The sequence below is a fragment of the Orcinus orca genome, chromosome 6, assembly GCF_937001465.1.
Source record: "Orcinus orca chromosome 6, mOrcOrc1.1, whole genome shotgun sequence".
Classification (NCBI taxonomy): Eukaryota; Metazoa; Chordata; class Mammalia; order Artiodactyla; family Delphinidae; genus Orcinus; species Orcinus orca.
In genome coordinates, this window is record NC_064564.1 from 116,282,104 (window position 1) to 116,308,883 (window position 26,780).

Here is a 26,780-nt window from a genome sequence, read left to right on the forward strand (position 1 = left end):
TTCTCACTGCAGTGGCTTCTCGTGCTGCGGAGCATGGGCTCTAGGCGCACGGACTTCAGTAGTTGTGGCACGTGGGCTTCAATAGTTGTGGCTCGTGGGCTCCAGAGCGCAGGCTCAGTAGTTGTGGCGCACGGGCTTAGCTGCTCCGCAGCATGTGGTATCTTCCCGGACCTGGGATCGAACTCGTGTCCCCTGCATTGACAGGCGGATTCTTAATCAATGAGCCGCCAGGAAAGTCCCTGAATATTCTATAATAAGCTTTTATAAAGTATAACATGCTAAATCACTACAAAATTTGTTGTACTGTAAGAAGGGTGTAAATAGTTTATTAATAAAATGCTTTGTATGCAAATTTAAAAGAAAAAGAAAAAACCAATACTCCTCTCTCTGTGGCAGTGGTGCTTGAACTTGTGGGGGCCACAGACCCCTGAAAGGATCTTGATGAAAGCTGAGGATTATTCTCCTGAAAACTGGACCTACATACATTCAGGACCCAACAGAAGTTTGACCGCAGACCCCAAATTAAGGACTCTTAACTTTTGTGAGCTACTTTTTGACGACATATATTTTATCAAACAAAAACAGGCAAGCAGCAATCAGGGTGGGAGGGACTGGACAACCGACAGGCACAGAATATATATAATTCAATGCCCCCTCCAATCAAATGCTTAAATTATTTCTATGACATCTCGGCCACATGCCAGCAGAGGCCGCAGGAATGGATGAGTACTGTTGTGACGACCAAGATCAGAGATCATTTCTACGGTCCTGAAGCTTTGGGGAGCTAAGTTATGTTTTAGCAACTCAAATTTAAAGATAACAACAACAAAACCCTGAAAATATGACATAATACAGCTAAATTAGGGAATTACAATTCACATAAGAAATTCTCCTTTGCCAGCCCACATATATATATTTAAAATGAGATTACAGACAATGACCTTTGTGACTATAAAAATGCTTGGGGCCACAGATCTCATAGACAGTAAACTTCTGGAAGTTTCTATCCAAAGATTTTACGTAAAAGAAGAGCCATTTTCTAACAACCCCCCCGTTATAAAGACACCACCATGTTCTCCAAACAGAAAGCAATTGCCCTGCATCTGTGCCACTGAGACAGCAAAGGCACACTAGAGAATAAAAGGATCTGAAGTCAGATGATCCGTGCCTCTTCCCGGGCACTTACAACCCGCTGGCCTGGGGCAGGTCTCTTAACTTTTAGGAATCTGAGCTCCCCCTTCAGTAAAATAAGGCTAAGACGCAGAGTTATTATGATGATGAGGACAGTGACAAGAATGATGGTAACTAACACATACCAGCCCTCTTCTGAGCCCCTGCATACACTAAGCTTTTGATCTTCACAACAGCCCTGAGGGAGGAAACTGTCATCAACCTCATTTTACAGATCAGAGAACAGGAGTAAGTTGCCCACGGTCACAAGTAGTAAAGAGAAGAAGCAGAACTTGAACCCAGGCAGGCAATCTGGTTCCAGAGCTCCTGCTTTTATCGCCACGCTACACAGCCTCTCCGGCTGGATGATGTGATGAACGCTTCCACACTTTAGAGACTGTAAAGTGCTGAAACAGGGACTTCCCTGGTGGCCCAGTGGTTAGGACTCCACACTTCTACTGCCGAGGGCCTGGGTTCGATCCCTAGTTGGAGAACTAAGATCCTGCAAGCCGCGCAGCACAGCCAAAAAAATAAAGTGCTGAAATACAATATAAGACACTTCTGCAACGTTCACTGTCTCCTTTCTTTGCCCTTTTCATATCTGCCTCAAAATAAGATAATCTGCCTTCTGTTTGTATCCCCAAACTAGTTTAAAAAAAAAGACAAAAAAACCCTTAATATTCATTATCCTTCAGTAAGTCAGGCCGTGAGTGGAATGCACAAACCAAATAAAGACATCTCAGCAGCTGTGCACTGAGGAAATACCGCAGCTAAGAGTCACCTCCTACCCAAACATCAAGAAAAGTAGGACCTGGAACCCTACAGCCCCACCTCCCCCCTCAAAAACACGTCACTGGAATTTTAATATTGACTTCAAAGACAAGGAAGCTACTTAGTTAACTCAGTGTTTTGTTGGTTTGTCTTCTTCTGTTGGGCCTCGCTAGACATTGGAAATACCCTGGTGAACAGGCGGGCAGCGTCCCTGTCCCCTGCCCCAGCTATCGGTACTTAGTCTATCGCGAATCACACCACGATGTGGGCAAGGGGGGCTGCAGGAGTACGGGGGGTTACCTCACCCTGACTTGGGGAGTTGGAAAAGACTCTCCCGAGTATGTGACCATAAACAAATATGGAAAAATAAAGTGAGAGAATATTAGCCAAACAAAAAGAGGGGTGGGGCCCGTTGAAATAGGCCACTTCAACAGCATGAGGGCAGGAGGGCATGCAGGCTGAGTGCAGAGCTGGGGTACCATGTGAGCCAGACCGTTACCAGCTACATTACAGAGTCTGTCTTCATCCTGAACGCAAGAAGAAATCATCACCATATTTTAAGCAGGAGACTTGTGAGATCAAACTTGCACATTTAAAGGTCACTGATGCTATGTGGGGAGAGATAGGAGGTGGTGAGACAGGGAGGCCAGTTAGGAGACTTCTGCAAATGTCCTGGCTATGAGAGAAGATGCCCTGAAGGAGGGTGGGAGTATTCGCTCATCCATTTAGCAACCAACACTTACTAAGCGCACACCAAGCACTAGAAACCATGGTTCGACCCCAGTGCTGGAGGTGTAAGGGTCCAGCGCAGCTGACATGCAGAGGGAGTGAAATCCAGGAGGCAGGGATGCTGCCTGATTGATCTTGCTGGTTGTCCTTAACCCACCCCAGAGCCAGTGTTTCCAGCACTCCCCTGGCCATCAGCTCCCAAGGCCCCACCTCCCTATGAGGCTGGCCTTATCTGACGAGTGGGAGTAGAAGGTGGAGGTACAGTGGTTGGGAACTGCCCTCCAGACCCCACCGGGGTGCAGATATTGTCAACGTGCCTTTAGGATCAACCACTAACTGGAGGCTTACGAGAGCCCTTTCCCATCTTGTGACTCATCAGAATAAAGCAACTCCACCCTCTGCAAGCCAAAAGCTCTGAAAACCTTCCTCAAAAGCCATACGTGCCCATCACTCTGTGACTGAGAAGGACAACACTTCACAATTCGGAGGACGTCTCAACAGGAAAGGCAACGTTCCCCACAAGACATCTTAACTAGGAAATTACCACACTCCGGTTCTATAAGCTGAGGCCCCCGAGCACGGCATTTGGGCCGAGGATTCCAATGAGCTGCCAGCAGGATAATGTGGTGACGCTCTCTGAGCTACTGTGAAAATGCATTAAAATCTCAATGTTTGAGCTCATCCAAGCAATTAAAATGAACACGGACTGCTCTGTTTTAGACTGGGAAAAACAAGGATAGGAGACCGTTGGCCTCTATAATCCTCTGAGGCTTCTCGGAACATTTTAAAAGCATTTAGATAGCACCTTTGCTATCCAAACCAAGCTGACGGTAATCTAGTTAACCAGCAACATCTCCACTGGCTCAAATTAAGTGCTACGGGGGAGAGGGCATGGCGGACGGGAACTTGCAGCGCTGAAAGGAAACGCGTACCCACCAAAGGCTTCCTCTGTGCTGGCCCCGCGCTAAGAGCATCACCTGCCCAGAAAAATAAGTGTCTTCACAAGCATTTTTCAAGTGAAGAGGACGAAATCTGGAGAGGAACTGTATAACATACGGAAACCATCGCAGTGATTTTTCACAGGAAAGAAAATACAATTCCACGTGATCACTAAACAAAACTCTTCAACGGTTGCCTCATCATTTTCTGCTAAGAAACAGAGGTCGAGAATTTATTTTATCTTGAAACTCGGGTGGTTCAAATTCTCATCACAAACACCACAGATGATGTAGGATTTTGAATCAACTCATTCTCTGGGAAACATACTGAATTATCAAGTGTGATTTTAAATAGAGAGCTAGACAAATGATTGGATGGACGGCCAGGCAGGTGGCCAGGCAATAGGAGAGGACACAGCGCAGGCAGCCGGCCCCAGCTCGCCCCTGGTGAGACACTGAAGTCAGTGCACAGGGCCAATCTTACCCACGGGCAAAATCAGCCTTCAGGGCTCCAGGTATTTAAATGAAATTTAAACAGACCCATTCGCTGGGACTTCCCTGGCGGTCCAGTGGTTAGGACGTGGCGCTTTCACTGCCAGGGCCCGGGTTCAATCCCTGGTCGGGGAATTAAAATCCCACAAGCCCCATGGTGAGGCCAAAAAAAATAAAAATGAAAATAAACAGACCCATTGACAAATAAGAGAGAATAACAAATGTGCAGCACCCTTTGCAGTCACTAATCCATATCAAAAGAAGCACGTGGAGAGTTCTTTTAGGACAGAAACAGTCCAACTGGGTCAGGTCTCATGTCAACGGTGGCAAGAAAGTCAGTACCCTGACTGATTGATGGTTTTTTTGGTCTTTGGACACAAATATAAGATAGATATTTAGTGTTCTCTTAAAATCAATGAAAACCCCTTAAAACAAGCACAACCTGGGACTTCCCTGGTGGCGCAGTGGTTAAGAATCCGCCTGCCAACGCAGGGGACACGGGTTTGAGCCCAGGTCCGGGAAGACCCCACATGAGGTGGTGCAACTAAGCCCATGCGCCACAACTACTGAGCCTGCGCTCTAGAGCCCGTGAGCCACAACTGCTGAGCCTGCGCTCTACAGCCCACGAGCCACAACTGCTGAGCCTGCGCTCTAGAGCCCACGAGCCACAACTACTGAGCCTGCGCTCTAGAGCCCGTGAGCCACAACTACTGAGCCTGCGCTCTAGAGCCCGTGAGCCACAACTGCTGAGCCTGCGCTCTAGAGCCCGTGAGCCACAACTGCTGAGCCTGCGCTCTAGAGCCCGTGAGCCACAACTACTGAGCCTGCGCTCTAGAGCCCGTGCGCCACAACTACTGAGCCTGCGCTCTAGAGCCCACGCTCCACAAGAGAAGACACCGCAACGAGAAGCCCGTGCACCGTGACGAAGAGTAGCCCCCGCTCGCCACATCTAGAGAAAGCCTGTGAGCAGCAATGAAGACCCAACACAGCCAAAAATAAATAAAAATTAAAAATAAATTTATTTAAAAAGAAAAGAAAAACAAGCACGACCTTAGGCTACAGCAGAATATGGGCAAACTGGTGACATGCCAAGGGCAAACAAACCAGAAAAGTGTATATTACAGCAATAGATTTGCATTTGCGTTAAGCACAAGACAGAATTAAAATCCACCAAACTATAAAAACAGGATGATATTTAAGATGTCAGGAGTGCAAGACAAAATTTCCTTTATGTTCAGGCCCTGTTCTAGATAAGTTACAGGTGTCAATTAAGTCACCCAGACCCTATCAGTTATGCTCCTTTCTGACAGTAAAGACAGGTAAACTGAGGCACAGAAAGGCCACTGATTAAAGGGGAAAAAAGACCAATAGTGGAGTCAGGAATTACTGTTAAAATCATGTGCTTTGGGCATGTGCTGATCAAGTTCGAGAACTGGATATATGCTGAGTTCCAGGAAGATGGGAACTGATCAGTTTCCTTCACTGAGTCTAGAACAGTGCCTGAAACATAGTAGATGCCCAATAAACACGTGTTCAATAGACGGATTAGATACTTCCTAGCAAACAGCACGCTACTCAAAAGCAGCTTGGAAATTAATATGATTGAGCATTTTACACCGAGTGCAACCACTTTCTCACGTATGAATGCATGCACACACTCAAAACCTGCAGACTCTCTCGCTTCCAAATCTACTGTGTATGGTCATCGGAAGAGCGCCGAGCCCAAATGCTCAGTGGCGGCAACTACTAATAAGTGATCGATAATTCAAGAAGCCTACTGACTGAAAATCATGATGGTACGACGTAACCCTCCAACCCTAAAACACACAGAAACATACAAACGGGGAAAAAATAAGAGCAACCGGCATCCCATGAACCCACTGGAGGACTAAGTACAATTCCTGTTAAAAAGGGGAAAAAAGTGGGCAGGGGGCTTATCTTTACACAGTCATCCCTGGGGACCCCACCCATGCCAGGAAGGGGATAAGAGGCTCCAAGGCAGTACCTTTCTTTTCATGACATGCCCAGCAAATATGCCAGTTAGTTGCTAAGATCCCAACTTCTCATATCATACTTATCACATCAGAGCTTAAAGCAGATGAGGGTACCTGCCTCTCTGAATCTGCGGGGCCTGGGGCTGCTCTGCTCATGGAGGTCAAGGCAATTGCCCTGAGCCACATCCATGCCTGGGCTGGGCCCCCGCGCAGTCTTGGTCTGCGCACAGACTGCAGCTGTCAATGGGTCACACCCACCGCCATGGTTCCCTCTGATACAGCATGTGGACTGACCACTGCTCCTGCTTCACTGACAGGGGGATCAGCAGACGCAAAACCACAGGTAAATGGCAATATTTTAATGGGCTTCAACAGTGGAAGAAACCTCTCTGCTTGCCTGGACATCCGGATGACATTCCCTTTTCAGGCTACCGAACACTGCGGGTCCCAGTTAGAGGGCTGGCGGTGTGGCCCTTGGACAAGTCGCTCTCTCTATAAAAGGAGGGGCGCTGCCCCACCTGATCGTGGAGGTCCCCTTGTGATCTAACACTTGGCCAGAGGGGGCACAGTGCCTGGAGTCTGTTTGGAAATATGGGGAGGTTGGGGGGGGGGGGCTCAATTACGAGTGTCTACTGTGTCCCTGACGGGAGGCCTTCAAAGTGACACCAGAGCCCCAACCCTCGAGGAGAGGGGACGGACCTGGAGGGCGAGCAGCTGCGGCAGTGCGATCAGTGCAGCTGCTGAAAGCCTGTGGGGCAAACACAGACCAGATCAGCTCTGCCTGGTCACTCTGGAGGCTCCTCTGCAGCAGCGCTTTAATCTCTGGGCTCCTCCCAGAGGAACCGGGCTGCGTCTAGCGGAGCAGCCACAAACGAAACTAGAGATTTCAGAAAGAGCCTCCAATCCACAGGGTTGAGGCAAGTCTGACGGTGCAACAAGGTACTGACTTGCCAGAACCTACGAGATGAGTATACTGTCCCCGGGGGGAGTGAGGGTCTTGGGAGTTTCGGTCACTTGGTCAAGTCAGCGAGGAAAAGCAGCAGGCTGAGCAGGGCCCCGGCCCAGGGAGCGCGGCAACCAGCTCCGGAGAGGCTGCGGGAGCCTGCCAAACACACACGTGACTGCTGCAGAAGAAGGGGAGTGCTGACGGCACAGGCACAGGACCCGAGGGCGGAGCTCCCGAGCCCAGCCCAGAGGTCCCTAAGATTAGGGCATGGCCCAGAGAAGGGATAAAGCCTCTAGGCGCTCCCTTCCACACCTCCTCCCTTTCAGTTGCCCCACACCCAACAACAACACAAAGCTGCAGAAGGTCAAGGGCAAGTAAATAGCAGCCGGACTCAGAAGGGAGAAAACTCAAACTGGTCATCATCTAAAAAGGAAAGAGGAAGAGATTTACAGGCTTCAATTTACTAGGAAATAGCTACCTGCAGTAACAACTATTTACTAAAGGCCACTATACATCCTACCCTGAAACAGAAACCTTATAAACAGTTTCTAATTAGACATTCGGACCAGTCCGATGAGACTGGTATTATGTCCATTTTCTAGTCCAGCAGGCTGAGGCTCAAAGGTGTTAGCTAACACCCAAAGTCTAAGTCCTAACACAGGACAGGGCTTACCCTTGTGGGGATAACGAACAGGCAGAGGAGGATAAAAGCTGTCACAGGTGTAAACACAGGGGCACCTGATCTGGGTACATCTCAGAAGACTTCCCAGAGGAAGTCTAAGACCTAAATGACTAAGACTTTTCCAAAGAAAGGAGGGAGAAGGAAGAAGAGCGTGTGCAGAGACCCTGAGATCAGAAGATTCTGGGGAACCGCAATGCATTTTGCAGACAAGAAGTGGCAAAAATAAGAGCAGGGAAAGTGGGAAGAAAGGAAGCTGAACGCTGAAGGATTCCCGATAAAATGACATGATGTCGGGCACTGCTTTCAAATACTCCAGTCCTCACCCCTGACCCCCAGAAAAGAGAGTAGGGGGATGTGGAAATCAATGAAATAAGAGTGGCAAATTATTCTTAATTGTTGAAGCTGAGTAGACAATGGCTCATTAGATAAGTCTCTTACTTTTGTGTAATTTGAAACTTTCCACAATAAAAAGTTTGGGGTTTTTTTTCCCCCAGAAAGAAAGGAAGGAAGGAAGGAAGGAAGGAAGGGTGGGGGCTAGAGAAGGGAGCTGGTGCCAGGCCATGAGGCCCTGCGCCTGGACTGCTAATGGTAAAGGTCATCTGCCAGGCTCTGCGCTGCACACTCAAGGGAGCATTCACGTAATCCTCACAGCCACCCTAAGACGCAGGACTGTTCGTGCCATTTTGCAGATGAGGAAACTGAGGCTAAGAAGTCTGGCCAAAGGTCTGTCTGCTTCTGGACACAGGCCCCTGGGTGCAATAACTAAAATGCCTCCCAATGCCAGCCGGGAGCTGGAATTGATCCTAAGGGAGATGGAGGAAACCACTGAGGAGCAACCAATCAGGTGTCTTCTTTGTCCAGGTCCCTGGGAACTGCCGAGCGGAAAATGGCTGCAGTGGGTGGGAAGGGGCAGGAAGCCAGAGGAGAGGCAGTAGCATTGCCCCAAGCAATAAGGGGGCCCTGGGCTCAGACGGCGGAAGTCAAGGTGGGGAGGAAAGACTAAGCGGTTTTGGAGAGGCGGCATCAGTAGATCTTGGTCAGCAGGTGTGAGGGTCCAGGCACCCCACCACGAGGAGCAGGTCTGGGGGCGGGGGCAGGGTTTCCGTTCTGGGTTCCTTCTACCCGAGAAGCCTGTGAGTCCCACGTGCAGATGTCCAGCGGGCACTCTGACACGGGTCAGGATCTCAGGCGAGCTTCTAGGCTGGCTGGAGTGCGGTGTCATCCGTGCACGGCTGGCAAGTGAAGCGGCAAAACAGATGGGCTGCCCAGAGCAGGCGTGGACCACAGGAGAGAAGCGCTAGTTCTCTCTCAGCTCTTTCCCAGCCCACACCCGCCATGAGGAAAAGAAGACAAGCAAAAGGGGAGGCGTAACATCATATTCTTTCTGCACTTGTAATGGTACACGTCCTTCCCCACCGTCAATGTGCAACTCACCAGGAACAACAATGATATGGGACAATTTCCTGTCTACTAAACATTCCTGCAAGAGAAGAGAAAGTGCCTTTTCAGGCTCTGGTTACAATGTACACTAAGCTTTGGGCAAACCGCACAAACCCAATCAGCCCAGAAAAGGCTGCTATAAAACAGCCAAAGAGGGACTCAGGCTGAGTTCCCCTCACCCCCAGCCCCGGACAGAGTGACTCCTGCAGGGCACGTGTGACACACAGCCAGCAGCCTCTGCAGCCTGCCCAGGGTAGCTTCTCAACAGAGTTCCTGCTCCTTTAGAGAAAAAGAAGGAGGGAATCACACATCTGATTCCAGGCCACAACAAAGTGACAATTTTCAGAAACCACAACTAATAAGTAGAACATAAAGATATGGAATTAGGCCAAAGCCTTGGGGTGGAACCCACTTAGAACTATGGGGGCATCAGGTGATTTTCATGACGGCTTATACTCGGTGTGTTACAGGAGGCTACTGCTGTCTAGAGAACCTCTGAAAGGTAATCTTCCCCTAAGGGCCTCTAGGGCTGCTGCTCTATCCTGGTCTGTTCTGAGATGCTCTGTAGCGTACACAACAGTTGTGCTTAAGAAACGTTACTGGACAAGAATTACTCTCCTCTGCTCCCCGGGTTACACTTTCATTTCCAAAACAATGGAAATGCATAAATGATTCCACTGCTCCTTCCCAAGTGACAGCCAAAAGGGACTCGAGAAATCTTCAGTCCAGCTCTTCATTCTACCAACACGGAAGCTAGAACTCAGAGGAACAAAGCCACGGGCACAAGGGCACACAGCCGGATAGCAGACAGCCAAAACCAAATCCCAGCCTCTCGAGACCTCTGTCCAGTGCTCTCATGACTACCGCTGCCTCGATAAAGCTTGACCAATAGTATTAAAAGGAGTAAGAAGCAGCACTAACACCACTGCACGCTCACTACACACTGGGCACTGCTCTGGGTACCTCAGGTGTATTACACTCTTCAGTCCTCACAACAGCCCTATAAGGCAGAAGTGTTATTATCTACTTTTGACTGATGAAGAGGCTGAGACAGAGGGAGGGTATGGAACTCACCCCAACTCACGAAGCCAGGGAGTCAAACCCAACAGAGTCCGACTCCAGAGCCCTGCCTGTAATGAGCATCCAATTTACAAAATGGATACAATCCAAGCATTTATTTTTACACGGGCCTGTGTGTGCGAACATTTTCCTAAAGAAACAACACTAGAAATCCCAGACTAGCCTATGATGTTTTCCCCACCAGGTAAGAGGACTACAGACCAATGGGAACTCTGAGCTTGCACAGAGTGAGAGGATTCCTCCTCAGCTTGCACAGATGGTCTGCCCTGGGCAAGACAGAGCCCCTCTCACCAACTTCTCTGCCATCCCCTCCTTCCTCATTTCTTCCCAGGCCCCTCACCCTGTCTTCAACATCCCTCAAGTCCCACATCCCATCCAAACCCCTGGCTGCATATCAAAAGGTTACCAAAAGGTTAGCTATCCTCCTCACCAAACCCCCAAACCTCCAGGGTTTATGAGGAAAGAGCCCCCTCCACTAATTCATACTAATGTGTGAATTGTTGATATCTATGCCCAGGCTTCCTCAGGGGGAAAAGGTGCTGATTACCTAAAAGAATCTAATTTGTAGAACTTCAGAAGAATATACTAAAGTCAAGCTTGGGAGGCTGTGTGATACAGCGGAAGTCACTGGAAGACAGGCCCGCACTGCCTGGGAGTCTGTCCTCGCCACTTTGTTAAGATAATAATACCAGCCCCTAGAGAGTATTTACTCTGTGCCAGGTAAGTGCTATACTTATATTACCTCATTTAGTCTCAACGTATTTTTCTGTGGTGGGTACAACTATCGTCCCCACTTTAAAGAATAGAAAACTGAGGCACAGACAGGGAAGCTTCATCGTTGTCAGGTAGCAGAGCTGGGATGTGAACCAAAGTGGTCTAGCGCTGAAGCCTATGCTCTTAACCACTGAGCAATACTGCCACTCCATAAACAAACACACACATACGCTTAGTGTGCCGGGAATTATAACTACCATTTAATACACACTTATGACATGTGAGTTGTTCTAAGGCACTTCGTACACATTATTTCATTTAATATTCCCTGTAACACTATGATACATATACTTGTATTACCCCCATTTTACAGACGAGGAAACGAATGCTTTAAACAAGTTTTTCACGTGTTCAAGGCACAGCGTAAGTGCAGAGCTGGATCGTATCTCAGGCAGCCTAACTCCAGAACTTACAGTTAAGGCTTGACATTTCTGACTGTACCTTCCTTTACTTCTGAATCCAACAGTACCTAGAAACCCCGGAGATTGGTTTTGTTTGGTTCTTTTTCCTGTTTGGTTGTGTTACTCTTTGTTCTTTTCATAATGGCTCACACAGTATCAGGGCTTTGGGTGGGGAGGGAGGAGAAGGGTGCAGCGTTCAAGGCCAACTAGGGCAGCCACTATTGCAATCAAACTCACTCTGCTGGTAAGTTCATGCTGAGTGACAGGGAGCCAGGAAGGTTAGATTTAGGTGGAAGAACACCTCTAAGAATGGTACCTGCACCTCTGCTAATAATAACAATGCAGAACAGTGCGTGGTTCACAGCCACGATGATTAAGGCTTTGGGGGGCCTTTAAGTGATTTTCTTTCCTCATTATGTTCTGAATGAATCCATATTCCCTGAGTGAGCCGGGGGTGAGTCTGGTGATAAGGAAAACACTAGGAACAGAAATTAGTTATTGATAACACACCAAGTGGGATAATCCCTAAGAGGCTGATGGGGTTGACTCGCCTCTTCCCAGTTTTCGCATTTCTGCAAAACAACAGCTGCCGCAGAACACCTGACATCAGGTGCTGTCGCTCAAATCAGGCTGACTCAGTCAACTCCGGACGACTTCTACCACGTCCTACCCGCTCCTGAGCACTGGCTGCCAACCCGCCTCTCTCAGGAAGGGAACACCAGGTGACAGGCAACACAGACGAAACTTCCAACCTCAGCCCTCAAAGAGCTTATCATCAGTTCACCAACTGACCTCACCTTTCCTTCCAAATTACGCTTCTGGAATCTGGCCCTGGCCTCCAGCACAGGACCTGAGAATTTTCTCTCATCTACCAGTAGCACAACTAAATTTCTCAGTAATGGCCCAAACACAAGCAAGCAAACCACACAAGGGGCCGTAAACTAAAAATTCAACAGAAAACCCTTTTTACTTATTCTTTCATTCATTCAGTGAATTTTAATTGACTGTGCACCGAGTACCAGGAGCCCTGCTAGGCGCTGGGGACTCCCCCCTGGGAACGAGAGGGACACAGTCTCTCTCCGCAGGGACCTAAAAGAGGACGGGGCCCCTAAGGGAAAAGGCTCCGTGTTGCAGTTTTAACCAATCCTACCCATTAGCTCCATGATGCCAAAACGTCAAGAGCACCTTCAAGGCTGGACATGAGGGACATGAATGTTATAGCAACTTAAAGCCACTGAGTAACTAGATTCTGATAAGAACAGCTCGGGAAGGTAGAGTGGAGCAAATGCCTTCAGCCTTTCCAACTGAATACCCTTGGAATCGAAATTTGCTCTTTCTCTAATAAAAGTGGAAAATTAAGCACGCAAAAACAAAGAAAAGGCAGCGCCAGCCCCTTCCTCAGGGCCCATTTCCCAACCCAGGGAGAAAGCGACACTTCTGGGGTCTTTGCTGCTTGAGACATCACCAGGAAAAGGCTGAAGTCTTCGCCCCCTTTTCAGGCAAATACACAAGCAGGCTCCTGCCATAAACAAATGCAGAAAGTCAAAGCCGGAAATCAAAGCCTGGAGACAGGACACTGGAAACCTTCGGACAGGGGCCTTGAGAATAGTTCAGCCTAACTCTCAGCATATCTGAACGTAATAAGAACAGTCCAGAACAGCGCCTGACCCCAAGTCATGATGATTAAGGCTTTGGGGGGCATTTAAGTGATTCTCTTTCCTCATTATGTTCACATTCACTATCTTACAGCAAGGACCGCGTTGACGTCAATTATTTTTTGCCGTCGTCGAGAGCTTGTCATCTCTCTACAGAACAATACTCTATAGGTGCACGAGAGTTGAAAGCTAAATTCTTTCCCCAATTCAGCACGGGAAAAGTGCTGCTCCCAGCAATTTGACATCATTTCATTAGATTAGATTAATTTTTATTTTTTTAGGTTAATTTTTAAATGTGTTATCCTAACAATTATGCCAACTACCATGTAATTAACATTCTGACTGACTTTACAAAAATTACATAATCCCCTAAAGAAAATAATTAGTAAGCGTGAATGAGACTTCTCTGGCCAATGGCACATAAAATAGAAAGTTCATCACATAATGGGTGGTATCAAAGCCTTTCCCACACTTCCTTCAATTCTTAGCCAACAGTGCAGAAAGCTGACATTGGCAAGTTACCCTAAACGTCACCTAACATATTAATGCACTTTCCGGTTTAAACTTGTCGAGGGCAAAACGAAGAATGATGAAAGCTTTTGCCATTAAAAAGCTCTTTTCATTTGTAAGAGAGGCATGATAAACACATATCATTGCTGCTTCCATATCCCCAGCTGGAAATAAGAATACTGGCTTGTTTCTTGGGGCTACTTCTTGAGTTTATTAAAGAAATGTACATAAGGCATCCTTACCCTTGTTTTCCTCTTTCCTTTCAAGGTTTGAAGTACAGTATTTGTATAATAGATCTTAAATCCCTTCCAGAGTAAGGTAAGGTATAAATAAGCAATAGTCAAATAGGACACTATCTACCATAACAGAAATAAAAAACGTTTCCCCTGTAGCCCACCTCTGAATAATTGGCAGGGGCTGCCTAGCCCCAGGACAGAGTTGTGAGCCCAGAGGTGGCCTTAGCAGGAAAGAATACAGAGGGTGGTTAGTGATGTCTGCCCTGGACAAGAGTGACAGTTTCAGGACCATGTCCCATGTATTTGCCATCTCCATCCTTCAGTAAACCACTAAAAATGAGTAAAATGTGATACCAGTTTATGAATAAAATATAACATATGAATTGCTCCTGTGATGAAGGTTAAAAGGGGGAGAAATGTTTGCTATAGTCAAAACCTTAAGCCAAACCTGATGAAAGCATCAAGTTTTAGAGGAAAGAACACTGACCTACATCAGGAAAGGCAAATTCTAGTCTAGCTATGAAGCCATGAGTAGGTTGGTTCACTTGGCCTTGGTCTGCTTGGCTATAAAATAAGGGGGTAAGCTAAACATCTCTTAAACATTCTCTTTATTTTGCCAGTTAATGTTTTAAGACTCCAAAATCCCCTCTCTGCTGGGGCACTTGGAAGCTGGCGGAACAGCAGTTACTTCAGAGGCACGCAGCAGGCCAGGACATGACTGAACCCCTACACCACTCACACTGCTCATATGGGACCTAAAATCTGTGATACATTTCTACATCTAGTTTTAAGCTGTAGCATCTCCAGGACAAGAATTTCCACATACATAATATTTCTTTTCCTTAACACATCCTCTTTTCCACCTGAGGGCAAGGGTGGGGGGCAGGGACAGGGTCTTCTATTTTTATACTCTAATAAATTCAGCAAACAATTAAAAGTACCTTCATTCAAAAGTTAAGAGTCATCACTTCAAGTTAAAACCAGTCGCTTCCACTGAGTCCCACGCACTCATGGTTTCGAGATCAGCCGAAATCTTCCCACCAATGAAGTGTCCATCCCTCAAGCCTATTCCAAGAACGTTACCCACATGATACATGAACACAGCTTCCACGTCCAAACGCCAAAAAGGAAGACTTTCTACCAGGAGTCCAACCAGAAATAAGTCACCTACAGATCAGATCCCACCCAATCACCAGGTAAACTCACATTAGGATGTCCAAGCGTGCCCCTGGGGAAATAAGGATGCTCAAACAGAAAACCCTGAGAGGGCAGGGCTATCTGCGTAGGGCCAGAACAGTCTCATGTCTGGCCCTGGCAACTGCAACAGACATCTCTAATTTCTTGTCTGCCCTGCGTCCTCTCCTGCCTCTATCTAATTCCAAGCAGCCCCCATTCCTGTGCTTTAGCTGATCTGCACTGGGCAGAGAATCCCACCCCCTGAACTCAATGAGCTGTCTGGGTAGGTAGGGGCCACCTACCAAACAGGGCCAGAATCCGTTTTCAGGGTCTGGTGTGGACACCTGGAGATCACCTGGTAGAAGGACCACGCAAACCTACAGCTGCCAGTGCGTCTTTTCCACCACTGGGAGATATCAGGCCAACACTGGGAAGCAGGCGTAGACAGGGCAGGAGAGTGACAGATCCCCATACCGCCTGGGCACCCTGATCCTCGAGACTGAAGCGGGTCTCTGTCAACAGCAGCCCAGAGCTTGGAGGACAAGCCTTATAGGTTAAATGCACGCATCCCAGGTTCAAGGTTCCACTGCAAACCGAAGAATGTTAAATCCTCTTCCAGACAAATTCAAAGGAAAAATTCTACACACTGGAAACACTGTCAAGGCTCACCTGTCACTTAAGACCTGAGAGGGAAAAGAACCACAGGAAAGAGGAAAAGGATGACGGATAACTGGAGGGGGCAGAGCAGTTCACAATCAGTAACTGTAAGAACTATTATCTCCAGGGAGGTAGCAGTCTAATGAGGAAAGCTTCCCAAAATGTTCCAAACATATATTCTAGCTTTCTCTCAGCAGCAACAAAACAAAACACAACACAATAACCCACAGCGCCCGAACAAGAGGAACTTGTTAGTAAACAGACTGTTTCCAGGCTTCTGAGCCTAATTGCTCCTGTTATTTTTACACTGCAGCTTACTTTTCCTTTACAGCCGTCCTAAGGTCTACGCCACGGGCCTGCCTACTGCAGGAAACCATGAATAGCAAATTCCAGGGAGAGCGTTTAGAACAATCTCCCTCAGACGGGTGTAGAGTAATTAGAGCAAAGAGAGCATTAGGAGGTTATTTATTTTATACATAGTATACACACTACTACGTATAAAATAAATAACCAGCAAGGACCTACTGCTGGTTATCTATTTTATAGCACAGGGAACTATACTCAATAGTTTGTAATAACATGTAAGGGAGAGAATCTGAAGAAGAATACACACACACACACACACACACACACACATATACGTATCACTGAATCGCTGTGCTGTACACCTGAAACTAACACGATACTGTAAATCAACTATACTTCAATTAAAAAAAAAAAAGATGAAGAAAAAAAAAGAGAGATGGGGACTTCTCTGGTGGTCCGGTGGTTAAGACTCCGCGCTTGGGTTCGATCCCTAGTTGGGGAACTAAGATCTCGCAGGCCGCGTGGCACGGTGCGGGGGGCGGGGAGAGAGAGACAGTAATCTACCAAACTCTAGTGATGCTCTTCCATCAACAATGGGGAGGACAGGCCAAGCAACATAAACCATGTGAGTGGCTGCACACTGAGACCAGCAGTCCTTCACCTTCTGGGGGTCAGGGACCCCTCTGAGAATCTGATGAAAGCTAGGAAGTCCTCCCCAGAAAAACACACACACACACAACATTCTGCATGTGATTTCATGGGGTTCATAAAAGCCGCTCCCTACACCCAGCAACCAGGTTAAATGCACCTGACTCTGAACAATCCTCAAAGACTTCAGAGGGGAGTCTGAAACTTCCAACTCTGTAACCCGATGCTGAATCAGAACAAAAAAGGAAAGAAAAACCCTCTCTGCCTTTACGAAATGCAAGAGAACTTGCTTTTTCCTATGTTAGCTCCATGTCTGACATGTCCCCCTCACCTTGTTTGACCACTTATATGCCTGAAGGAGCTGACTGTAGAGCGGGGTTTTGTCCTGCACGGGATCCAGACTCAACAGCCCGCTGTTATGGAGAGGATGGTTCTCAGAAGGCTTGCCGACCAAGTTGCTCAGCCGTTCCAGCTCACTGAAAAGTAAACAGATACAGCAAATAAACCCGGGTCCACTGCAACTCCAGTGCTAAGCCAACCACACTGGTCAACGGCTGTTCTTCAAACCGCCCATCAAAGGTCCCTTAAGAAGAAATACTTTCTGAAAGGTTAAGAAGACTAGGGCCACTTGAGACAACCCCTAACTAGGGGCTGATCTTGTTTTGCAACTGAGCTCTCTGGCGCCATGCTAAAGGAGAACAAGGGTTAAGAGCGATGAAATCAGTAAGCCTCCTAAAATCAGCCTTGAACAACTCGAATCATTCTCTGAGGGGGTGTGGGGGGAGAGGACACTTTCTGGAATTTTGAAACGCAATATAACACTGCTTCTCACTAAGAGTTTTCAGACCCACGTACAGATCAGTACCTTTGGTAGAACAGCAAGTACCTGAATAAATGATGATTATTTACCATTCACACAGAGATAGATTTGTACGTGGTGCTTCACAGATGTTAAAACTTAACAAAACAAAGAAGAGGGCTTCCCTGGTGGCGCAGTGGTTGAGAGTCCGCCTGCCGAAGCAGGGGATGCGGGTTCGTGCCCCGGTCTGGGAGGATCCCACATGCCGCGGAGCAGTTGGGCCCGTGAGCCATGGCCGCTGAGCCTGCACGTCCGGAGCCTGCGCTCCGCAACGGGAGAGGCCACAACGGTGAGAGGCCCGCGTACCACAAAAAAAAAAAAAAAAAAAAAACCAAAGAAGAGATAAAATAAACAAACGGAATGGGAAGACACCACCAAGGGGCTGTGTCAAAGAAACATGCTTCAGTCTAGCAAAATAAAAACCTCTAGAGCAGCTTGGGAAAGGGAGCCAACAGCAAAAGCACGTTCCAGGGCTTCCCTGGTGGCGCAGTGGTTGAGAGTCCGCCTGCCGATGCAGGGGACATGGGTTCATGCCCCGGTCTGGGAAGATCCCACACGCCGCAGAGCGGCTGGGCCCCATGAGCCATGGCCACTGAGCCTGCGCGTCCGGAGCCTGTGCTCCGCAACGGGAGGGGCCACAGCGATGAGAGGCCCGCGTCCCGCAAAAAAAAATAAATAAATAAAGCACATTCCAGAAGCACGCCAGTCTGACGGGCCAGTCTCAAAGTGTCAACAAAGGCTTTGTAGGGACAGCTGCTCATGCCACGTTCATTCTGGAATCTTCAGCCACCTTCTTCTTGGTACTGCTGTCTAAAGATTTAAGAAGGCAAAGGGGTGATGTCAACATTCTTAAGCTTTCTACAATGGTGAAGGGTTACAACATCCTGTATATTACCAAGGGAAGCCAATCGAAGAGGAGACGGACGAGAGGAAAGAACCACCAGCGCATCCCCTCAAGCAGGGAAAGTATTAACGGGCACTGCACCAGAGAACAGCAAGTGGGTGTGGGAGTTGAGGAGGGGTGTGTGACTTCCTGGCTTTCCCCCAAAACAAGAATGGCAGCTACTTAGAAGAAAATAAATAAATAAATAAAAAGAGGCTCCCATCATTTGGTCGCCACCTCCTCTTCCATCCTACCTCCTCCTTCCATCTGGTTACTAAGGAGACCAAGTTGAGACGGGAAAAAAACAAAACAGAACAAAAAAACCCAGCCACTCCAGAAATTATAGGATGACTAGCTCACCCAATGCCTTCCCCTGCTAAGGTCAGTTCTGAGAGGCAAAAGGCAAAAAATCCTGCAATTCTAACCCTCCTGGAAAGGACTGACTCTCATAAGCAGGGGAAGGCAAGTCCAGGACCTAACCAATTAAAAAGGGCCTACTACGTGCCAGGCATTTTACAAACATCCTCTCACTTAATTTCACTTACAAAGTAGAAGAAGGTGACTTGTAAGAAAGAAATATACAATCCTTAACCCTAAAAGACCACAAATTAATATTTGTTGGGGGCCGGGGGGAGGTGTAAGCAGAAGTGATTAAGCTGGTTAAGGCCGAGATTAGGTCTCTCTAGAGACAGAAACTTAAGAGGAACAGTGAGAGTGGGAGTGAAAGTACTGATCAGGTGGTTTCGGAAGGGGTAGGGGAAGAAAGAACAAAGCCTATTTTGTCGTGTTTGGGGGTGGGTTAGAGTGGAACTGATGAATTCCAGGTTCAGGGACGAAAACCTGGGGCCAATCAGATGGGGTGCACTTGGCTTTGGGGCAGCGCTGAGCAGGTCCTGTTTGGTACTATTTTATCAGACATGGTGGGGCCCAGCGGGCCCACAGGTGAGAACCCTGCCGAGCTGAGATGAGGAGTGGAAGTTCCTGGGGAGAGCACGTCCCCCAGTGAGAAATGGAAGGACCACTGAGGAGGTCCAGGGCGGAGGGAGACAGCCAGGACCTGGAGGCCAAGAGAAGGGAGACGAGAAAGCGGGGGTGGAGGATGAGGTGGCCCTGAGGGGCAGGTAGAGGCTTGGAGAGGAGGGAGGGGGAGCAAGAGAGCAAGGAAAATGGACAGCAGCCCCTGACTGAGAAGACTCGCGCGGGGTCGGGACAGGGTGGGAGGTCCCCGGCCCCTTCAGCCGGTACCTACTTGAGGTCCCGGTTGACCGAATGCAAGTTGTCCTGGAAGTGCGCAATGAAGGCCTTCTCCCGGCCCTCCAGCGTCTCCTTGTTGCGCATGCCATCCTTCAGGCAGTCGAATACCCTGCTCACGCTGGAGCGCAGCGCCTGGATGGCACTGATGGCCTGGGCAAAGGCTTCCAGGTTCACGCCGACACTTAACACGTCCGCCATGTTGCCGCCGCCACAGCGGGCCCTCCAAAACCAGCGAGCAAAAAGCCGCGCTCGCTGATGACGCACACCCTCGAAGGACTCTGGGAAATGTAGTTCTCGCGGGGCGGGGCGGCCCAGGTGATTCCTCAGAGCCCTATCCCAGAGAGGGTTTCCACTTTAAACATGCGTGGGCAGGAAAGTGATCCCCTGGATCTGGGGCAGTCGAGCTGCACGCTCGGCTTTCCTAATGGTGACAAGGAAATACAGAAAGTTCCCTCACTTCCCCAAACTTGCACTCTTGGGAGTCATATGGAAAAGAATTGCTCAGAGCGTTAAGGTGTCCGTGGTGTAAAGGGTTGAAAAAAATGCTTCCAAATTCGTAAATCAGTAGGGGAGAAGGGAAATTTCTTCCCTACAGTAGAATGCCAACTAATAAATGTAGAAGAAACGATGGAAAGAAAATTACCATTTGGCAACCGTTAGATTAATAACTGATTCAGATAGGAATTGAAGGATGCTAGTGGGTGAACGTGTGAGGAGTAATAGCATAGTTACATAGTCTCAACGTATCATTCCACAAGAAATTTGCTAATTAAGAAGGGAAAAATAATGATCCAGCAATTTCAGTTCCAGTTGCATACTTAAAAGAAGGAAAAGCAGGGTCTGGAACAGATATTTGTATACCCACGTTCATAGCAGCATTATCTACAAGAACCAAAATGTGGAAGCAACCCAAATGTCCATCGTGGGATGAATTCACAAACAACATGCAACATATACATACAAGGGAATATTTATTCACCCTTAAAAAGGAAGGAAATTCTGGGACTTCCCTGTTGGTCCAGGGGTTGACTCCGTCGGCACTCCCAATGCCGGGCACCAGGGTTTGATCCCTGGTCAGGGAACTAGATCCCGCATGCCACAACTAAAGATCCCACATGCCACAGCGAAGATCCAGCACAGCCAAATAAATAAATATTTTTAAAAAACAAGGAAGGAAATTCTGACACATGCTACAACATGTGTGAACCTTAAAGACATTATACTAAGTGAAATAAGTCGGACAGAAAAGGATAAATACTGTGTGATTTCACTTATATGAGGTCCCTAGAAGAGTCAAATTCATAGAAACAGAGAGCAGAATGGTGGATGCCAGGCTCCATGTGAGTGGGGATGGGGAATCAGTGTTTAAAGGGAACAGAGTTTCAATTGGGGAAGACGAAAAAGTTCCATGGATGGTGGTGGCGGTAGCAAAGCAGTGTGAATGCACTTAATGCTACAGAACTGAACACTTAAAATGGTTAAAATGGTAATTTATGTTATGTATATTTTACCATGAAAGAATTTAATTCAGTAATGTAAAGGTAATAGGTAATAGTGACTTCATAGTGGAGAAAACTGGCTGACACTACCCTTAAAAGAGATCAAGGTCAACGTCACCAGTGTAGGACAAACCACCCCCTGATATGATCCACTGAGGAGAGCACAACATGACTTCTGTGATATTCCTGCCAAAAATGCAAAACCTGAGTCTGATCAGGACATCTGACAAACTCAAAGACATTGGACAAAATAACTGACATCTGAAAGAGAAAAACAAATACTGTATGCCAACACATATATATGGAATATAAAAAAAATGGTTCTGATGAACCTAGGGGCAGGGCAGGAATAAAGACGCAGATGTAGAGAATGGACTTGAGGACACAGGGAGGGGGAAGGGTAAGCTGGGACGAAGTGAGAGAGTAGCATTGACATATATACACTACCAAACGTAAAATAGATAGCTAGTGGGAAACAGCTGCATAGCACAGGGAGGTCAGCTCAGTGCTTTGTGACCACCTAGAGGTGTGGGATAGGGAGGGTGGAAGGGAGACGCAAGAGAGAGGAGATATGGGGATATATGTATACGTATAGCTGATTCACTTTGTTATAAAGCAGAAACTAACACAACATTGTAAAGCAATTATACTCCAATAAAGTTGTTAAAAAAAATCACAGGTGAGTGAAAGAGCTTAACAACCGAGTGAATGGCTTCCATGTTTCCTTGAGAAACCAAGAGTGTAATCCGTTAGATATTCTCCAGAATAATGAATTGGCATGGTCAGCTCTCTCAGTTAACACCTCTAAAACCCGTCAAATAAATTTGTGCTTGTCTCTAAAAAAAAAAACCAAAAAAACTGACATCTGACAAACTCAAAGACGTTAGACAAAATAACTATTGACCTATACTTTCTCACAAAACACTTGTGTCACAAAAGACCGAGAAGGATGGAGGAGCAGCCCCAAATTAAAGGAGACTAAAGAAGGCATCCCATGGAGCTTCCCTGGTGGCGCAGTGGTTGAGAGTCTGCCTGCTGATGCAGGGGACGCGGGTTTGTGCCCCGGTCCGGGAGGATCCCACGTGCCGCGGAGTGGCTGGGCCCGTGAGCCATGGCCGCTGAGCCTCCGCGTCTGGAGCCGGTGCTCTGCAACGGGAGAGGCCACAATGGTGAGAGGCCCATGTACCACAAAAAAAAAAAAAAAAATGCATCCTATAATCTGGGATTTTCTTTTGCTGACCCGATTGAGACAATTGGTGAAATCTGAATAAGTTTTGTAAATTAGTTCATAGTATTTTATAGGTGATGATGTCATGATTTTGTTCATCGTATTGTGGTTATGGAAGAGGATATCCTTGTTTGGGGGGAAGTATACCCTGAAGGGCATAAAGGAGCATTGTTATGTCTGCATAAAAAAGAAAATAGTATGGATATGTTTATTTAGAGAGAGAAGGATAAAGCAAATGTGGTAAAATACTAACAGTTGTGGAAACTGGATGAGGAGTATACAGAAATTATTTGTACTATTCTTGCAATTGTAAGTCTGAAATTCTTTCAAAATATTTTGTTTTCAGTGGCCATCGATAAGGGGCATGGAAGGTGTAAACACGATCTAGGTGGCAAGAAAAGCCTTCAGTTCTACCAGGCTATGCGGACCAGGATTTTAAAATTCTGTAGTTTATCTCAAGCCCACTTCCTTAATCATTCTGCCACTCTTCTCCAACCTCACTCCCCTCACACCCCCTCAATTAAAATTCTCTAGCTCTGGAACACTAAAGATAAATTCTGCTCAAACACTGGGCTCTGATGTTGCTCTCCATGAGTATTTAAATTTAAATACCATTAAAATGAATTAGTAGTCCCATAAGAAAGAAAGGTGTTTTATTGTCTTGGGTTTATAGAGTTGCTTTCATTTTCTGACATATACCTCACTTTTCTAGTGTGGCCATTTACAGTGTTTCCTAAGGAGAAAGGGTAGAGATAGCAGGAAACTTCTAGGTGTGGAATTTTAAACAAGTCACTGAGCCTCACTGAGCCTCAGTTTTCCCATCTGTAAAATAGGTCTAGTAATAATACCTTTTCTTATAAAATAGCTTTGGGATTTATAACACCTTGCAGGCAAAGCTTTTGAAATATTGTTCAGTATATAATAATCACTCAGAAGATCATAGCTGTTAGGAGGATGTGCTGAGAAAGTTTCTGATGGGGCTGTGACATGTGCTCCCATCCCCCACTTGAAGATTCTTTGCACAGAATCAAGAAAGGATTAGCAAGAGATCTATTCAAATTATCTCTAATGACATGACCCTGTTGCCAAGAGCTTGTCAGTAAACTGTGTGCTATAATTCACTATTTTTTTTTTTGCGGTACGCGGGCCTTTCACTGTTGTGGCCTCTCCCGTTACAGAGCACAGACTCCAGACGCGCAGCCTCAGCGGCCATGGCTCACGGGCCCAGCTACTCCGCGGCATGTGAGACTTTCCCGGACCAGGGCTCGAACCTGTGTCCCCTGCATCGGCAGGCGGACTCTCAACCGCTGCGCCACCAGGGAAGCCCTATAATTCACTATTTTTAATGGCCTTTTCTTATCTCCTTTGTAGTGTAGGGGGATTGTTTTTATTTTTTTACGGTTTCTGTAGAAAATATTTTTTAACTTTTCAAAAGTAAAGTATCCGTGTCTGTTGGCTTGTTTTGGTTGTGGCTTCAGTTCATTCATTCTTTCTAGGGGAAGAGTAGAGAAGGCTAACTCCATTATCGTTTTTACTCACCTGAGGCTTAGAGAGTGTGATTCCTGCTGTATATTTTGTCCCGGGGGTGGGGGGGGGTGGGGGGGTGGGAACTGTACCAGTCTATTTCTGCCCACACCCATGTGTATCTATAAACACGAAGTTTTGCATACAATTTCAGGGGGTTCACAGCCCCCACTAAAGCCCAAGCATGAACCTCTGGTTAGAATCATGCTCTAAGGCAGACACCATGGGAGGATGGCTGGCAGCTAACTTGTAACCATCAGGTCTCCAATGCCTTGGGCACAATAGATGTTCGCTCTGTGAAAGCAGTGAGTTAACCCAATATGTTATATTTGCTTCTTAGATCCTCTCTCCAAATTATTTCATCTCTTTGTGTACTCAGATACCACCTCTCCTTCCTGCTCAGCCTTCCTCCTATCACCCACCCCGACACACACACATACAGACAATTAGATTTTCCTTTGTCTTATTCTCTGATTCAGTGGTTTAGACTCTGATTTGCGCAATAAAGTACAAATACGCTCTGCTCCCACCGTCATTAGTTTTCAGGGTTTCTCTTGGGCTCTGCTCTTCTGGGAAACTCAGAAATTGATCAGGGGAAATATACATTTCCCCTGAACCTAGTAAGGAGTCTTTCATCACGTCAAGAAAAAAACTTTTCATTATGGAAAGGAATGGACAGAGTTTCTCTAAGGTGTTGTAAATTCTTGAGAATGTTGGCACATATATGCTTGCATCTGTGTGTGTTCGTGGGATAAAAATTACTTCAAAGGAGTTCATTTTGAGACATATCAGACTTTAATTATTATGATCTTATGTTTGGGTAAAAGGCAGCACCCTGCTACGAATACCTTCCAGAACGAACAAGCCATTAGCTTGGTGCTAGCAGCTCAGGCGTATTAGAATGAGCAATCAGGATTAAAGTTGTTAAATTAAAGTTGGATTTAATTAAAATATGCTGCAACTCCCATCATATTCAGAGAGCATGTGTTAAGCATTCAGACTGAGAAAGCACCTTCATCAATTAATAATTATTAAGGATTCACTAGACGCAGAACACTGCATTGGACGGTTGGGCAGAATGTCACCAGATAGATTTAAAACCAACTTTTCCTTGGATAAGCCACAGCGGAACTGAGCCACCTGTCGTAGTCAATGTGGCACAAGGCCTAAGACCTTGGGGGTGGCCCTGAGGATTACACTGAGGCAGCACACGGTGCTGGGGACACGGTAGGCATTCCAGTTAGTCGTTCAACAAATACAGATAATGAATGTGCTCGACATTTTGCTAAACACCTGGGGAGCCAATGATAAAACCAGGCCCAGCCTAGCCTGATAAATATCACTGAAGATATCTTGAAGTAGATAATGTGTTCTTCCCCATTCATCTGTTTAAGGCTCAGGGCATCAGTCATTTTTAAATTGCTTAGAACCAGGTTTACTATAATTAATTTAAGCAAGTTTGGTAAAGAATCCTCTTTTGGTCTCTTCTGAACCTACCCTCACTCCTGTTTCCCTCTTTTTTCCTGCTTCTCATGATTTTGACACAGTGATGATGAGGATGGTAACAGGGATGATGGTGACCAAAGTGGTCCCAAGGACAAAGAGGATTCCTGGAGGTCAGGAAATCAGCCCAGGCTCGGCCCCACTGGGGTCTCTCAGTTAACCCTTCTGAACCTTAGTTCTTGCATCTAGAGAATAAGGAAGTGGGATGGCCCCCAGAGCTAGCCATCAGACGTGTAAGATTAGAGGAACTTTTTATTAATTCAAGAGAGGGGAAAGGGAGAGAATCATTTGCCTTTAATGCCAATCACAAGCACCGCACCAGGGTTCCTGCACTCCCAACGCATTCATTTACCTGGAGACATCCACTGAGTGAAAGCATTAAATAAGGATCCAAATAGAGCACATTCCTGTCCCCATGGCGTTCGCTCACAGCCTAGCAGGGGAGACAGTCACAAACGGGACATGAAAAGCAGTGAGGTTCACATGTGGGGTAAGAGACCTGAATGGAGAATTTTGGAGGCCTTAGAGAGGGTGGCCACAGCGTCCTCCTGCAGAAGGGAGGCCTGGACGAAGCCTGCCGAGGTGACTAGGGGCTATTCAGGTGCAGTTGGGGTGGGGGAGGAGTAGAGGTAAGAGAGTTCAATAGACAGTTCTAAGTGGAGGTGTGATGTGTGGAGATTAGATCCGTGTTTGAAAGTCCATTCTCTAGCTGCAGAAGTGGTCAAGCCTAGAGGCAGAGAGACTAGGAAGCCAGGGGGACCTGCACCTGCAGAGCAGACAACAAAGGACCACACGCGAGCCATACTCTTCCCATCTCAGGAAGCCAGGAGGTATTTTAAATATTTTAGTAAATTATTGATTGCCCATTCAGATGCTCACTTAATCAACAACGAGCGTGTTGTTAGGGACCTCCGCTTTCTGCCATGTTCGTACGTAATTAAGTACAAAACATCTCGGGAATGGACCCTTTTACCAACACATTAGGCTGAATCAAAGTGGAACAGAACACAAGTTGTTTGCGCGGGCTTGACCGCAGCCCATTTGAGGGAGGAATTGCCTTCTGATTCCATTACTGTGTTATGTGGATGGTGCATTTTAATTAAGAGGAACCATGGACGGCCAGCACCAGAAGCTACCAACCCTGGAACCCTCACCCAGAACCTGGGGGCAGATGCCGAGCTTGTGGGCTCCCAGGGGAAGCCAAGACGTGGGACAGCCGCAGCAGCGCGAGGATCTTTGTCTCAGAAGCTCTCGTTCAGCACCCCTCCTCCCCGTCACATGCCCTTCCAGCTCCATGTCCCCTCCTCCAGCTCTCGGTAAGCCTCAGGAAAGACAACACAAAGAAGGCAGATCAGATTCCCGACAAAGAAACGATCCATTCACCTTGGCGATGAAGTCTTATTTTTTTTTAATGTGTTGCTTTAT

General features: G+C 47.1%; 1 protein-coding gene across 4 annotated transcripts in view; it reads right to left on the minus strand.

Moving 5' to 3' along the window:
- MED27 (mediator complex subunit 27) overlaps positions 1-19,852 on the minus strand; it is a 197,517-nt gene extending 177,665 nt beyond the window's left edge. For 2 of the 4 annotated variants that reach the window (XR_004482933.2, XM_012532797.3), the window contains exons 1-2: positions 19,597-19,820; positions 16,937-17,081 (exon numbers count right to left, since the gene is read on the minus strand). Coding sequence is in view for 3 of the 4 variants with exons in the window: in XM_012532797.3 (XP_012388251.1) it covers positions 16,937-17,081; positions 19,597-19,799 (348 nt within the window). In the remaining variant the exon portion in view is untranslated. Of the gene's footprint in view, positions 1-11,462; positions 12,937-16,936; positions 17,082-19,596 lie in introns of those variants that run through there. The other 2 variants (XM_033426906.2, XM_004269073.2) reach the window with 2 other exon arrangements.
- Between the last annotated feature and the right edge of the window lie 6,928 nt (positions 19,853-26,780).